At 44.4% G+C, this 16,895-nt stretch overlaps 1 protein-coding gene across 1 annotated transcript; it reads left to right on the forward strand.

Moving 5' to 3' along the window:
- The first annotated feature begins 2,509 nt into the window (after positions 1-2,509).
- Positions 2,510-7,976, forward strand: LOC127088255 (uncharacterized). The gene is made up of 2 exons (XM_051029169.1): positions 2,510-3,724; positions 6,127-7,976. The coding sequence occupies exon 2, from the start codon at positions 6,172-6,174 to the stop codon at positions 7,870-7,872; it is 1,701 nt and encodes a 566-aa protein (XP_050885126.1). The 5' UTR covers positions 2,510-3,724; positions 6,127-6,171; the 3' UTR covers positions 7,873-7,976.
- Positions 7,977-16,895: the final 8,919 nt, after the last annotated feature.

The raw sequence follows: 16,895 nt of genomic DNA on the forward strand, positions 1-16,895 counted from the left end.
TGTAACACCTCAAAATTTGCCCTCCTCTCTTGGGACTAGCATTAACATATTTGCATTTCATTTTAGGACATTAGGCATTTCATATTGCATAACATGTGGTTACATAGTGCAAGCTATCTTCCCAAGTCTTGATCAGAAGATGAGGAAGTCAGAAGATGCAAGCCTAGGGTTGTACTGATTGATCATGGGCCATCTGAGGATTGGGCTGTGAATTAGGGTTTTGTGACCCCCAAGGGCATTGGTCTTCATGTTGATTGAATCGATACATCATCATCATCATGGTTGGATGTCATCAGAAGATTGGAGAAGATTCCTTGAGGTTAGGGTTTTGACCATTGGTCAACCCTAATCAGTTGTATTGGGCCAATCAGGGTTTAATCAGGAGATGGTGTTTGAGATGGAGATGAGGTTCATTATATGGTTAAATGGTGATTATTGGGGCTAGGGTGTCACCCTTGAGCCGTTTCAGTTGAGAATTGGGGTTCAATTTGATCTGTGCATTGCCAAATTCATCTATCAGATGAAAAGTCAACTGTGGTCAACTGTACATGATCTGGTTAATTGGGAGGTGGAAATGAGTTGAAGACACTTCATTCGGGTTGGAACAAATGTTAAATGACATCTCAAAGCTTAAGAATGAAGAAAATCAAGTCAGGACAAAAACTGCCAAAAATAGCAACTGACTTGTAATAGAAGTTTCCAAAAGTGGAAAGTTTTTGACCTCAAAAACAGAAGTCCAAGGAAGCTTCAAATGAAAAATTGTTCAACATGACAGATGTAGGTCTTGTTCTCACCTTTCCAAAAAGTCCAAGAACTTGAAAATCCAATGTACGGTTTGCAAGATATGGCTCAGTGAATTTCAGAAATACCCGTAATCGGGAGGGCATAACTACCACATGGTTTATCCAAAATGCAAGTTCTTTATATGCACAAACTCCATTTAATGTGTACTTCAAAGTTGCATATTTGGATTTTTTGGAAAAGGCTCAATGCAAAATGCCATTTTTGAAGTGAACTATTTGGAAGGAAGGGCAAAATGGTCATTTTTGGAAATATTGAGAATTTGGGAACAAGGCTTATACCAACAGCTTCCAAATGCTATTTTGAGCTGGTTTTCAATATCCATTTTATGCTGTCATGCTTCAAGGCATTGAAGAGCTCAAATCCAAACTTCACCATAAACCATTTTTTCCATTTAATTCATTTGCTTAATTATGTTTAGACTGGGATTAAGAGATGATATATAATTAATTCCCAACAGAAATAGACTCTAACTACAACTGCATAATCACATTTGGAAGAGCTTTTTCGGCCAATCACCCTAATCTAATCACAATCTCACAATTTTCAACTCTAACAGAAAATCATTTTTCTGCACAATTTCTCCACACTCACTCTCACCATCTCTCTCTGCATAATCACTCTCTCACAATTCTCAACTTGGTTCTCACAATCATTTTTCAACTCAAACAGAAAATCATAACTGAAAAAATCACACTCTCACATTCTCTCTTTTTCTCAAAATTTTCCACAAATCCTTTTGCTCATTTGGACAAATCCTATCAAGTTCTTTGGAAATTTCTCTGTGGATTGAAAAATTGCAGGTACTGTTGAGCCTCTGTTGATGAAAGCTGGAGCAAAACCGCAACCGATTCCAACTGTTACGAAGCCTTGAACGTCCATGACAGTTGTTGATTCTTGATCATCTAAGCATCTTCGAGCTCCTAGAATCATTCTACGCACCTTCCAACACCGACTCCTTCATCTGTTTCGCATCACCGGAGCTGGAAATCGCAACGGCATCGCAACTGTCATCAAGAAAAGGTTGGGAATCAAACTTCACAGATAGATTAAATTGAGCTAGGTGTATCGTAGATTGATGTGTATAGATTGTATATCAAGTATTGGATTGTAGAATTGCTGGAAATTGTATGAATTATTGTGAAATTTAGGTTTTCGTCGCGATCGCTTTTTCCATCGATTCGTCCTCCTCTTGAATTTCTGAACATATTCGATCCCATATTCGTGATCGCGGTTCAAAGCCGGTTCCAACGATGTGCTTCTCATCGATTTCCATCAAGATTCGCGCAAAACCTGCGTTCGCGATGAAGAACTTCAAGAACAGTGATGAACTTCATCAATTTCTGGAAAATGCTTCGCTTTGATCCGCTTCGTTTCCAGTTGCCTTTCAATCTTGTGTTTTTGCGCCCAGGCGTGATCTCAGCCATCCATTCTAACTTACTGCAACGGCGCCGTTTTGGCCCTAAACTAAAAAATTACCAACGTGCCACTGCTTCGTTAATTAATTCAATAAAATCCAAATAAATCATATTAATTCGAAATAATCATTAAATAATTATTTAAAATCTTAAAAAATTCATAAATGGCTCAAAATAATCAAAAGAATATAACAATTTTTTTGTTAGTTTTGTTTCTTTCTCTACTATTTTATAAAAAATAAAAAATATATAGGTGCTTGGGGAATTTTTAGAATTGACATAGAGGTCCTTTTCATGTACATATTTTCATACACATTACCATTTTAATTGTATAGACCACATGCTATATCCAAATTAAGTGAAAATTGAGACACTTATTCTAGACATCCTTCTGGATTTTTTGACATAGGTTTGGGAATTTTTTAGCCTATGGTTAGTTATGTGTGAATTATTGAAGTTGGCCATGTACATATGTGACATAGTTTGGTATGCTGAATTCACCAAATTGATTACCATGCTTCCCATTGGCCAATGACCCTAATTTTTTGCATGAAACTCCTTTAACATGTTTGCTACCACTGTTAATTTTTGTGGATTTTTACAATCCATTTTCGATTTGATTCATATTTTTTTCTTGCTGCCTAGCATGTTAGAATTCCATTGGTGTAACCTTTAGCATTTATATTGCCATATCCTCATAATTAATCCAATGGACATGAAACTTTGTAGGATAGTTCTTAACATGTTAAGGTAGCTTTTGGCTTTGGTCCCATGAATTTTGAAGGTAACAATTGCTGTTTGCCATTAGATGGAAGTTGGTGTATAATTTTGGACGTCATTTGATGTTGTTTTTGCATGCTGTCCCATGTTTAATTAATTCCTATTGATCTATTAGGCCAAATGACTTGAAATTTAATATGTGACTTGTTGAATGCCTTCTGGTTAGGATGTAATTTTTGTGGATTTTTTGGATCCTTTTTGACATGTGGTTGGATATGATCTTGCTGGTTGTTTGTATGAGACTCAACATTGCTTCTTTTGCCTTCCATGTTGCATAAATAGAAATAGGTATATAGTTTGAATATGGGACCAATTGGGATCCCTTTGTATTTAATATTACTTGGTTTTCGTCATGAATTGGCTGCTGTTTTAGGATTTTTCCATCTTTTTGACCCTAGGCTAGTCCTAGTGGTCATAATACTTACCTTTGAGTGTGATTGTACCTTTTCAGGTTAAAGATAATGATTAAGGAGATTTGCTCCACATTATGGATTGTGTTACTTGACACATATGACTAATGTATTTGTTTTGTAGGATGTTGGTTCATGTGAGCCTTGTGCTATGCACCTCATTATGTGTATAATTGTACTTGGTTAATTGATCATTATATTGTTGTCTGTTTGTGAAAGTAGATGCTGATTCTGTTTGACTTTTGTACAGGTACCTTTAGTTGCTCAATTCCTTGCGAACTTTTGCTTTGCGTTGCTTAAGCAACTTGCATTGAGGTAGGACTTCCTAAGCTTCATGTAGTCTGGAGACCCGGCTGTTACCGGGCCGGGCAAATAAATTGTCTGAAGTCCTCCTTAAGAGGCAATGCTTGTGTATGTTTATTTTTAAGCCAAGCAGGAAAAGCCCTTCAAGTAAGGCAATTGGTGGAAGGTAGGGACAAGCAACCTGTCCCCCACTATTCAGTGAGTCTTCTCCTTGCTCCCATTACATGGTTGTAGCATTGAGATCAAAAGCCCAAGATCTGTTGAGTCAGAGTCATCGAGTATAGAAGGGTTCCCCTATTCTGGACCCATGCTCATTTGTCAGCTCTCCCTGGTTAGGGATATGAGCTGTGAGGTCTGATCCTCACTTCACCTCTTCATCTGCTTCACCTTAGCCTCGTAATGGCAAGGTTAAGAGCAAAACCAGCCTGTACAGACGACTTGCTTAGGCAGTCAAACCCGATTGATTGAGCCCCTTGTTTGGCTATAGTGGGTGTTATGTGGATATTTGATTGACATGCTTGTGTTGTTTGAGATGCCTGTTCTCATCTGATATATGCTTGTATATTGTATGCTTGTGTGATTGCTTCTTTCCTGGTTAGGATAATTTGCTTATGCAAGTAGGATAGAAAACCGAACTTAGGGTTAACGATGCATGACAACATTAGGCTCGAGTCTCAGCTCCCTAGTTGTGTATCTTTCCCCGGTTTCTGGTTAGCAATTCAGCCCCTGTTAAGGGGAACTACATCGCCCTGATCCTCGTGCCAGACGAGGTATGTAGGCAGGTGGTCGTGCGAGACCACTCCGGGCAACCTTTTTCTTTTTTGCGTGCGTTAACTTGTTATCTGATTGTGTGTTTTGGCTCGGATGCCGACGTAAGCCCAGTGATTGGCAGTCGGGCTCCACGTTTGCCGTTTTGTACATATTTTGGTTCGGATGCTGACGTAATTCCATCGAGTGGTTGTCAGGCTCCATGTTTGCCATCCGTTGGTGTGTTTTGTGTTGTTTGGCGTGCGTAAGCCGAACTACAGAGGCTCTGATTCTTGTTCCAGACAAGATATGTAGGCATAAGGTGCGACGCCTTATCGAGCCCGTTTCTCTTAACCCCACCTGCGTTCCCTGTGTGTGTGTGATGTTTAGCAACCTTTTCTTTTCTAGAGCGTGGATCCCGTCGAGTACGACGGACGTGAGGGGTGCTAATACCTTCCCCTTGCGTAACCGACTCCCGAACCTTTTCTCTCTGGTCGCGAGACCATGTCTTTCCAGGTTTCTCTGAGCGTTTCCTTTCCCTATCTTGGGATAAATAACGTTTAGTGGCGGCTCTCTGTGTGTTTTTATTTTTAGGCTCGCCGGTTGATTTTCGCGGATGCGACAGCTGGCGACTCTGCTGGGGATAAGCAATGTAGACCTATGCTGGTCCATCGTCCCTAAGCGAGTCCTTCCTAGCGTTCTAGGATTAGTTTAGGTTGCTTGTTTGTGTTATTTATTGCATTTATTATTCTAACCAGTGTGTATCTATATTTGCATTAATGTCTGCATGCATCATACTATCCTGTTGTTGCCGCCCTCTGCAGGTGGTTCTGTTGTTTGGGGTGGGTGTTCTGAGTGGGGCTAAAACCCAGGCCCGAGTATACACCTAGGACTAGTGTGGTCTCACGTTGCCTCTTTCATGTTAAGTCAACATGTGCCTGGCGGCGTGATGTGCCATAAGCCGGACGAGGCTCACTTGATAGTGCTCATCTCTGTGGATATTCCGCTTTGTTTGAGTCACTCCATTTGAGTTGTTGACTCTGGTGACCGATCATTCCCGGATCTTTGGTTTAGACGATTTTAAGAGAGCTACAATGGCACACCCGAAAGGGCAAACCCATTGAGTATCTCCGCCCGATTGTCGAGACCATTATCCGCCTTAGGATGACTTGATTAGAACTTACCTGTGAGGGGAGGGTTGTTCTGTCAGATGTTTGTTCAGGTAGCCTCCAGATGGTGACTTTTGATCTGTGATTCAGAGACATAATTATAAGTCGGATTTATGGTCATTTATTGCTGTGACGCCGGAGTGTTGTCCGTGACTTATCAGTGGGGATCCGTTTATTTCGGATTCCCCGGGCCGAGATATTTTATCAGTGGGGATCCGTTTATTTCGGGTTCCCCGGGCCGATTCAGATAAGGGTGATGTGTCTACTCGGATATGGTTTGGTGATGATGGTGATGATGATGTATCTGTCTTCCGTTTATTTCGGAACCCGTGGGTCAGAATTGGGATTGTACATTCCTCAGATGGTTATGATCAGTTCAGAGCCCAGATTCAGTGCAAATGATCAGATGGCTTGGAGGATGGCAACGCATTGCATTCATTCATCAGCATCATTACATTTTGCATTAATTGCATCTAACCCATGTTTACCCATATGCAGGGACACTTTTGATCGAGATTCTGGTTGAGAGATTTCTGTTCAAATATGAGGACCGGTTTGAAAGACAATGTTGCCTACAGTTTCTTTGATCCAGAGATTGGTGTGCTCAAGGATATGATAGCATTGATTACTCCTGACCATGTGGGAATGTTTAGAGAGTCATACGGCGGTATTCTGAAGATGGTTTTCAGACTCACTGACTGCGACAGGAGCGCCATCCACACTCTTCTTCAGTTCTATGACCCTGGGTTGAGGTGTTTCGTTTTTCCAGACTATCTGTTGGGACCTCTGATGGAGGATTATGTCAGCATCCTGGGTATTCAGATCCGTGATCAGATTCCTTTCCATGTCACTAGGGCGGAGCCGGATGTCCTTGGGATTTCACGTGCTCTTTATTTGAGTCCGGAAATGGTCAAGGAAGGTTGGAAGGAGAAGGGAAAGTTACCTGGATTTCATTTGAGTTTCTTGGAGGCTAATGCCAAGGAACATGCTGCTGCGGGTAACTGGAAGACGGTTTGTGCTCTGATTGCTGTGAGCATTTATGGGATTGTTCTGTTTCCTAACCAGAAGAATTTTGTGGACCATAATGCTATCAGATTGTTTATGCAGAGAAACCCTATTCCTACCCTGATTGGAGATGTCTACTACTCAGTGCATAACAGGAATGAGAAGAGGCGGGGTGGTCTGGTTAGATGCTGCTCTCAGTTGCTCTTTAGATGGTTCATGGGGTATTTGCCTTCCCGAGGTGCGTTTGTTCAGATTGACCCTAGTGTCAAGTGGTCCTTCCGATTGATGGGTCTGCGGGCTGATGACATTGCTTGGACTCATAATGGTTTAGCTGGTCAGGACTTCATATGTAGTTGTGGGAGTTTACCTAATGTGCCTTTGGTGGGAGTTCAGGGTTGCATTAATTACAACCCGATGCTTCTCCGGAGACAGATGGGGTTTGCTATAGAGGGTCCTCCTCTCGGGCGAGAGATTCAGGAGTCCTTCTATTTCCCGATTGATGGTAACCAGACCAAGTTGAGGCAGGTATTGGACGAATGGCGAGATATCCAGAGGAGGGGTAAGGTTCCTTATGGCAAAGTCAACTGCCGGTATTTTCCACTATTTGAGGATTGGTTGCGGAAGAGGATTGAGTCTACATTTCTACCGTTCCCTGGAGGTGACTCAGTGTGTCCTAGGATTGAGGGTCCAAGTTCTTCTGTCAGCATGGATGAGTTCTTAGAGGTGAAGCGGGAACGAGATCAGCTACTTGCAGAGAAGACGGAATTGGAGATGAGTGTCGCTCGGGTTCAGAGAGCTAATCAGGAGCTCAAAGCAAAGATGGAAGATCAGGGTAAGCGGCATGCTTTGGAGACCAAGCGATTTGAGATGGATACAGCCTACTATGGGAAGGTTAGTCAGGCTTTGGCATCTTCAGCAAAGGAGCATGATATCACTAAGGAGAAGCTGTTCAGAGCGTCAAAGGTGATAGAAGATGAGAAGAGGAGGCAAATCCTAGTCAGGGATCAGAGGGATGAGAGAGCCAGAGTCCTCGCTGCAGAGTGGGAGGCGGAGAAAGCAAAGATCAGGGCCGAGAGAGATCATTACATGGCAGAGAGAGACCACTACTTCAGACAGATGAAGATTCATCAGAAGGAAGTTGGAAGACTACAGCAGGAGAACATAGAGCTCGGGTTCGCCGCAGAGTTCGCGAGGATGGAGGGCGAGATAGGGCCATCTGCGGGACCCTCATCCAGTTAGATCTTTCTTTCGTTGTGAATTACCGTCAGGCTTGTTGACGGAATTCACTTGTCTGTATTTCTTTCCTATTCTTGAGGATTGTATCTGACCTTATCTGGTTGATGTATGACTATTGCACTGATTGTGCAGTTTGCTATATGATGGTTTCTATTCAGTGATTGGTTGACAAGCTTTATTTGCTTTACCGTATGCACTTACACAAGCACACACATGGTTGGGGGTATTCTTGCTAAATCACATATCTCCGATCTGCACAACAAAATCAAACACTGCTAATCAGAATGTTAATGCCGGCTTATTATTTGTCTCGATGATGCCAGGGTCGAGAGACAAAGTGTCCTTCATATGGATAGACACTGCATACATGCATTAATCATGATAACTTGTGTTTTATTTTGCAGGTGACTATTACTAACGTGCTTGTTTGTAAACAGGAACCATTGCTCGCGCTCGAAGAATAGTACCCCTGCACTCAACTCGCCCTCACCGATATTACACAAGAAGAAACACTCCCAGACTCATGGAGCTTCCCAGTGCTGATATGCTGGAACTGAAGGAGAAAATGAACGAACTGATCAATATAATGCAAGGTTTTGCCATTGGTCAGAAGGCTCTCGCAGATAAGGTTGAGAAACTCGAGCGGGTTTCTGCTGTGAGCAGTGGGGTCAACCTGGATGGAGTCTCCAACCAGGGGCAGGGATCTCGTGATGGTGGAAAGAGGACAACAGTTGGTCTGGTGAATAATGTTGGTGCTGCTGGTCAACCTGGGCCTAGTCAGAATATGAAAGACAACTTTGTGCCTCCGTTTTATGGCTTTGATGATGATCAGGAAGAGGATAGAGAGGCGGATCAATTCTCGATACAGAATGAGCCGTTTGTGCCTTACAACGTTCCCCCACAGAACAAGGAAATCCAGCTGCTGGCTGAGAAGATAAAAGTGCTTGAAAGTTATGCCACGCCAGGGGTGGTTAACATGTCCAACATGGGATTGGTGGAGGGGATTGTCATTCCTCAGAAGTTCAAGGCGCCTGCGTTCGACAAATACAATGGCAGTTCTTGCCCGGAAACTCATCTCCAGGCATTTGTCCGCAAAATCTCGGCATACACCGCGGATCAAAAACTGTGGATGTACTTTTTCCAGGACAGCCTGTCTGGGGGCTCCTTGGAATGGTACACCAAGTTGAGATCGTCCGATATCAAAAGCTGGCAAGATTTGGGAGATGCTTTCTTTAAGCAATACCAATTTAATGCTGATATGGCTCCGAGTCGTACCCAGCTGCAGGGTATGTCTCAAAAGCATAACGAAGGATTCAAGGAGTATGCGCAGAGGTGGAGAGAACTGGCTGCAAGGGTGCAACCTCCTCTGGTGGACAGAGAGATGTCCGATTTGTTCATGGGGACCCTGCAGGGGCCGTTTGCAGAAAGAATGGTGGGTTGTCCTGTCACCAATTTCTCTGACATTGTGGTGGCAGGAGAAAGAATCGAAAGTTGGTTGAAGCTGGGTAAAATCCAGGGTGGTGTATCTGCGTCTTCTTCAGGAACGAAGAAACCGTTCGGTAATAACGGTCAGAGAAAGAAGGAAGGAGACACCAGTGCAGTTTATACACAGCGCGGACCCAGTAGGGACCGTTACTTCCAGCACAATGCTGCAGTAACAATTCCTGCTGAGTCTCAGTCAGCACAACCGCAACAACAACAGCAGCAACAAAGACAACCGTTCCAACAGAGGCCCCAGAGGGCTGGATACCAGGTCAGGGGCAGAGCAAATGATAGACAATTCGACAGGCCTCCGGTGACTTATTCGTTTCTGTTGAAGAAGCTTCTGGATCTCGGGCTGGTGCAACTGAGGACGCTGGCGCCTTTGAGACCTGATCAGAGGCCGCCCAGTTACAATGAAAATGCTAAGTGCAAATTCCACTCGGGTGCGCCCGGGCATAATGTTGAGGACTGCAAAGCTTTTAAGCACGTAGTCCAGGACCTAGTGGATTCCAAAGCAATCAACTTTGCGCCTTCTCCCAACGTAAATACAAATCCCATGCCTGCGCATGGTCAGAGGGGAGTAAACGCTATTTCTGTGGAAGATAGAGTGGGGCTGTCTGAGGTCGATCAGTTGAAGACGCCTTTGGTTGAGTTGAAAAGACAACTGCTGATGAATGGGGTTTACCCGGGCTGTGGGTTTGAGTGTGCTGAGTGCACTATTTCTACGAAAGGTTGTGAGCTTCTGAGGAAGCATGTCCAGGGTCTGATGGACGGTGGTGAGATTGTGGTCGAGAGGACTGAAGGAAAGAAGGAAGAAGTCTCCACCATAACTATATACTATGATCCGGTGGATTTGTCTAACCTGGTGGAGGAGGCTCCAGTTACCATCACGGTACCTGGGCCAATTCCATATGACAAAGATGATGCCGTGCCATGGCATTATGGGGGAGAGGTCTACTGTAACGGTGAGAAGGTTGAAGAACAGACTGCTAGTGAGACCACCGTGCTAAGGGTGGATAATGCCGGTCCCAGCGGTTTCACGCGCAGTGGAAGATTGTTTGCTCCAGATGCATTGAGGAGGGGAGAGGAAGAAAAAGAGAAAAAAGAAAAGGCCGAGGCTTTAGCCAGGGCAAAGGGTAAAGCTGTGGCAGATAACGGTAGTACTCCTGTGATGACACCGGCGCCTGCGGGGTCGGATAACAAATTTAATGATGAAGCTGAAGAGTTTCTGAGGATTATCAAGAAGTCAGAGTACAAGCTGGTTGATCACTTGCAGCAGACTCCTTCTAAGATCTCTATTCTTTCACTGCTGTTGAGTTCTGAGGGTCATAGGGAAGCTTTGTTGAAAATATTGAAGAAAGCTTATGTGCCTCAGGAGATCACAATCAACCAGTTAGAGACGGTCGTATCCAACGTGCATGCTAGCCATGGGTTGGGCTTTACTGATATGGATTTGACCGTAGATGGAAGGAATCATAACCGAGCCTTACACATTGCAATGGAATGTAAAGGAGCCGTGCTTTCGCATGTGCTGGTTGATACCGGCTCCTCTTTGAATGTGTTGCCTAAGAAGGCCTTGGCAAAGCTGAATTGTGACGGACTGATTTTGACCCCGACTGATTTAATCGTGCGTGCTTTTGATGGGTCAAAACGGGCCGTGTTTGGAGAGGTGGAGTTACCAGTAAAGATTGGCCCGGAGGTGTTTAAGTCAACCTTCTATGTTATGGACATCCAACCAGCTTACAGTTGCTGTTGGGTCGCCCATGGATTCATGCTGCGGGAGCAGTTACGTCGACTTTGCACCAAAAGCTGAAATATGTCTGGGGAGGCCAAGTGTTACTGTCTGCGGAGAGGAGGACATCTTTGTCAGTCACCTGTCTTCGTTCAAGTATGTTGAGATGGACGGAGAGATCTGGGAGACGCCGAGCCAGGCATTTGAAACCGTCAAGGTGGAGAATGCTCTGTTCGCTAAGCAGGAAGAAGAGAAACCATCCATCGCTTCATATAGGCAGGCTGCTGAGGTAGTCAAAAGCGGAGAGGCTCCAGGCTGGGGCAGAATAATGGAGGTCCCTGAGAAAAAAGACCGTTTTGGGGTTGGATATCAACCGGGCCGAGGCTTGGGACGAGGAAGAGGGGGTCGTACGTCTGTAACTTTCACGAGTGCCGGAATGCTGGATCCGGACCACATCTGCATGATGGGTGAAGATACTGACAGCGACTGTGACATGGACCGGTGGATAACGCCGTGCGAACCAGGGATGGAAATCCACAACTGGAAGGCCGAAGAAATCATCCGGGTCACTCTCCTCGAAGAGTAATATTTTTCTTGTTTTCTTTCTTATTTGCATGCAAACCATGCGTGTTGCCCGACACGTAATGGTCCATTGTAAGGGCCTCCTCATGTTCATAAATTTGTAAGATTTTGCATCATTAATAAAAGGATGTTTTTTAGTCAAAAGCGGTGTTCCCTGTTTTTCATTTATTTTTGCAGTTTAAAAAAAAAACGAAATAAAAATGGCAATGTTTTCATTTTTCTTTTTCGATTTCTCACACCGGTTCTAAAGCAGTGCATGAATCAACATTCATGCAGATGCGATTCCTCTCCGGATCTCATTGATAACGATCCTGTTACACCCTCGTATGACTTCGACAATCCGATCTATCTTGCCGAAGAAGAAGACGAAGAAGATTGTGAACTGCCAGGGGAATTAGTCAGGTTGTTAAAACAAGAGGAGAAGGTGATTCAACCGCATGAAGAACAGATAGAGGTTGTAAATCTGGGTACCGACGAGGCTAAGAAGGAAGTGAAAATCGGGGCTGCTTTGGAGGAAAGTGTCAAGAGCAGAATGGTGGCATTGTTGAAAGAATATGTCGACATCTTTGCCTGGTCTTATCAAGATATGCCAGGGTTAGATACCGATATTGTTGTGCACAAGCTACCGTTGAGAACAGATTGTCCTCCAGTGAAGCAGAAGTTGCGCAGAACTCGACCTGATATGGCGATGAAGATTAAGGAAGAAGTGCAGAAGCAGTGGGATGCTGGTTTCCTTGCTGTCACTAATTATCCGCCATGGGTTGCGAACATTGTGCCAGTCCCGAAGAAGGATGGGAAGGTGAGAATGTGTGTGGACTACCGAGATCTGAATAGAGCTAGTCCGAAAGATGATTTTCCATTACCTCATATTGACGTGTTGGTAGATAATACAGCTCAATTCTCGGTGTTTTCCTTCATGGATGGCTTTTCTGGCTATAATCAAATCAAAATGTCGCCAGATGATATGGAGAAAACAACGTTCATTACACCGTGGGGTACCTTTTGTTACAAGGTGATGCCATTCGGTCTCAAAAACGCCGGTGCTACTTATCAGAGAGCTATGGTGACTTTGTTTCATGATATGATTCATCATGAAATTGAATGCTATGTTGATGACATGATAGCAAAGTCCCAAACAGAAGAGGGGCATTTGGTAGATCTGGCTAAGTTGTTCGACCGGTTGAGACAGTTCAGACTGAGGTTGAATCCGAACAAGTGCACGTTCGGAGTGCGGTCCGGTAAACTGCTGGGGTTCATTGTAAGTGAGAAAGGAATCGAGGTTGATCCTGCAAAAGTAAAAGCAATAAAAGAAATGCCTGAACCGAGAACAGAGAAGGAGGTTCGTGGTTTCTTAGGTAGATTGAACTACATTTCACGGTTCATATCTCATCTAACGGCCACGTGTGAACCGATATTCAAATTGTTGAGAAAAGATCAAACGGTCAGGTGGAATGATGATTGCCAAGCGGCATTTGAAAAGATAAAAGAGTATTTGCAGGAGCCTCCGATTCTGATGCCTCCTGTGGAGGGGAGACCGTTAATTCTGTACCTGACAGTCCTCGAGGGGTCTATGGGGTGTGTATTGGGTCAGCATGACGAGTCTGGTCGAAAAGAGCATGCCATATACTACCTTAGCAAAAAGTTTACCGACTGTGAAACAAGATATTCACTGCTCGAGAAAACTTGCTGTGCTTTGGTCTGGGCTGCTCGCCGACTAAGGCAGTACATGCTGGTTCATACCACTTTATTGATTTCCAAGATGGATCCAATCAAGTACATTTTTGAGAAGCCAGCATTGACCGGACGGGTTGCGAGGTGGCAAATGATTTTGACAGAATATGATATACAGTACACCTCTCAGAAAGCGATCAAGGGGAGTGTATTGTCTGATTACCTCGCCCAGCAACCCATTGATGATTATCAACCGATGAAGTTTGAATTCCCTGATGAGGACATCATGTTTCTCAAATCGAAAGATTGCGAGGAACCGATCCCGGAGGAGGGGCCTGACCCTGAATCCGAATGGATTCTGATGTTTGATGGGGCCGTTAACGTGAACGGAAGCGGTGTTGGTGCTGTTTTGGTTACGCCGAAAGGATCCCATATTCCTTTTGCTGCCCGGCTAACATTTGAGTGTACCAACAACGTAGCTGAATATGAAGCTTGCATATTGGGTATTGAGGAGGCTATTGATTTGAGAATCAAGAACCTTGTGATATATGGAGATTCAGCTCTGGTGATAAATCAGGTTAACGGGAAATGGTATACGCATCAATCTCATTTGGTTCCGTATCGAGATTATACCAGGAGATTGTTGACGTTTTTCACCGAGGTGAAGTTGCATCATGTGCCTAGAGAGGAGAATCCTTTGGCAGATGCTTTGGCTACTCTGGCCGCCTTGATTAAGGTGCAGAGGTGGAATCAGTTCCCCATGTTGAAGTGGGACGTCTGGATAGACCGGCTTATGTGTTTGCTGTTGATACGGCCTCTGATGATGAGAAGCCGTGGTATTATGATATCAAGCGCTATCTAGAGACTCAAGAGTATCCTGAGGGAGCATCGAAGAAAGATAGAAAGACTCTGCGGAGGTTAGCCATGGTGTTCTACCTGAATAAGGATGGGGTTTGTATAAGCGGAATTTTGATTGGGTCTTGCTCAGATGTGTTGATGATGCAGAAGCAAGCCAATTGATGAAAGAGGTTCATGAGGGATCGTTCGGTACCCATGCCAGTGGGAATGCAATGGTGAAGAAGCTGCTGAGAGCAGGTTATTATTGGATGACAATGGAGGCCCAATGTTTTAATTTCGTGCGGAAGTGTCATAAATGCCAGATTTATGCTGATAAGGTGCACGTGCCTCCAAATCCGTTGAGCTTAATGTCGTCTCCATGGCCGTTTGCTATGTGGGGCATTGATATGATTGGAAAGATAGAGCCTACGGATTCGAATGGGCACAGATTCATATTAGTGGCTATTGATTACTTCACCAAGTGGGTAGAAGCAGCCTCTTATACGAATGTGACGAAGCAGGTTGTTGCCAGATTTCTCAAGAGAGACATCATTTGCCGATATGGGGTTCCCGAGAGAATCATTACTGATAATGGTTCTAACTTGAATAATAAGATGATGGCAGAGTTGTGCCGGGAATTCAAGATCGAGCATCACCATTCTTCTCCCTATCGTCCAAAGATGAATGGGGCGGTTGAGGCAGCCAACAAGAATATAAAGAAGATTGTGCAGAAAATGGTGGTAACCTACAAGGATTGGCATGAGATGTTGCCGTTCGCATTGCATGGGTATCGAACGTCGGTACGCACATCTACTGGGGCAACTCCGTTCTCGTTGGTATATGGGATGGAGGCTGTACTACCTGTCGAGGTTCAGATTCCCTCTTTGAGAGTCCTGATGGACGTAAAATTGCAAGAGGCTGAATGGGTAAGGACCCGGTACGAAGAGTTGAGCCTGATAGAGGAAAAGAGGCTAGCAGCCATCTGTCATGGGCAGTTGTACCAGCAGAGGATGAAGCGTGCTTTTGACAAGAAGGTGCGACCTCGGGTGTATCACGTAGGTGATATGGTGCTGAAAAGGATCCTTCCTCCTCAAAACGATCGAAGGGGCAAATGGACACCGAATTATGAAGGTCCATTCGTGGTCAAGAAGGTTTTCTCTGGCGGAGCCTTGTTGCTAACGACCATGGATGGCAAGGATTTTCCATCCCCTGTGAATGCGGACGCAGTTAAAAAATACTTCGTATAAATTGACCCGCTGGACGAAAAGAACAAAATAGTCCAGGCAAAAATGGGCATCCCGGCGAACCGAAAAAACAAAAAAAGGTTCGGGCAAAAATTAGGGATAAGATGAAAAATGTACACCCGGCAAGTCGAAAACCTGAAGAGGCGACTTGGGCAAAAAAGGGTATCCCGGTGGACTGAAAACCTGAAAGGGCGGTCCAGGCAAAAGAGGGATTGAAACGAACAACTGCGTCTAGCATGATCGTTTGCGCTTTGGTTAAAGCATCATGGATAATACCCGGTAGGGATCAATCAGAAGCGTCTTGTTCAGAAGGCAGAAAGCATGGAGAGTCTGAGGACATATGGGGTGTAACCGAGTTGGAACTCGATGAGATCACGGGTTTCACATTGCCATTAGGATAGATTTTTCCTTTTGCGCAATTACCTCTTTTCAGGAATTGCTTCTTTTGTATTGCTCATTTGAGCCACACTTTTCCAATCAATAAAATGCATATTCAGTCAAATAATTTTGTTTTTGTTTTTCATAACCGCTTTGATTGCAAAAACATCCAGATATTTTTGATAAAGAATCTTGCATTTTTAAAAACATACGGGTTTCCTTCCAATGCATGTTTATAAGATTGAAAGCTTGAAATCTTATTTGGAAGGTTGAGTGACCCAAGTGTTGAAATCTTGACACGCCTGGGGCACGGTTTTATCTAACGATCTGTTTTGCAGGAACTGTTAGATACTTTTCACTCACTTGCAGGTTGTGATGTGGAAGCTTTGACAAGAGAAATCCCCAGAGAGTCTGGTCAGGGACGAGGGTATGAAAGATGACGAAGGCGTTGAGGCGTACGACGATCCTTGATGATAATCAAGAAGACTCTTCAAAGTCGGAAAATTGAGATTTCTGTATAAATCCCAGGAGTACGTTCTCGTCGAGCACGGAGCGGCTTGAAATACAAGATGATGGAGCAGAAAAGGTCCGGATGAGTCCGGGAATTCTTATTTCCCAGCTAAGTCCCTAAGCAGAATCCGGGGACTAGCTCCTCAGCCGAGTCAGTATGGTTATACCCAGGCAGGTTTATAATGGTGTTTCCTCAGCAGCCAGGTCAGAAGGTTGTTATTCCCCGAGTGGAGCGGGTCTTTTTCAAAGAAATATATCTCCAACAGTGTTCATCCTACCAGTGGATTGGACAAGTTCCCGTAGTGGACAAATTTCTGCATCCCCAGCTGAGCCGATTCTACCTATGGGTTGCATGGGTAATCCCCAGCGGAGTAGCAGTCGTTTCTCCTAGCATGGTCTGGATGGTCATCCCCGGTAGGTTGAAGATTGCTCATTTCCTCAACGGGACTATCGGTGAGGGTTCCCAAAGCAGAGTTGGGACGTGTATCCCCAGCAAGACAAAGAGATTGTGGTATCCCCACAGAGCACGATGATGGTTCTTCTGCCCCAGCAGGTCCTCGAGAGGGTTGGGTGCAAAGGAGGTATTCCCC

The sequence above is a fragment of the Lathyrus oleraceus genome, chromosome 5 (genome assembly GCF_024323335.1).
Source record: "Lathyrus oleraceus cultivar Zhongwan6 chromosome 5, CAAS_Psat_ZW6_1.0, whole genome shotgun sequence".
In the NCBI taxonomy this organism is placed as follows: domain Eukaryota; kingdom Viridiplantae; phylum Streptophyta; class Magnoliopsida; order Fabales; family Fabaceae; genus Lathyrus; species Lathyrus oleraceus.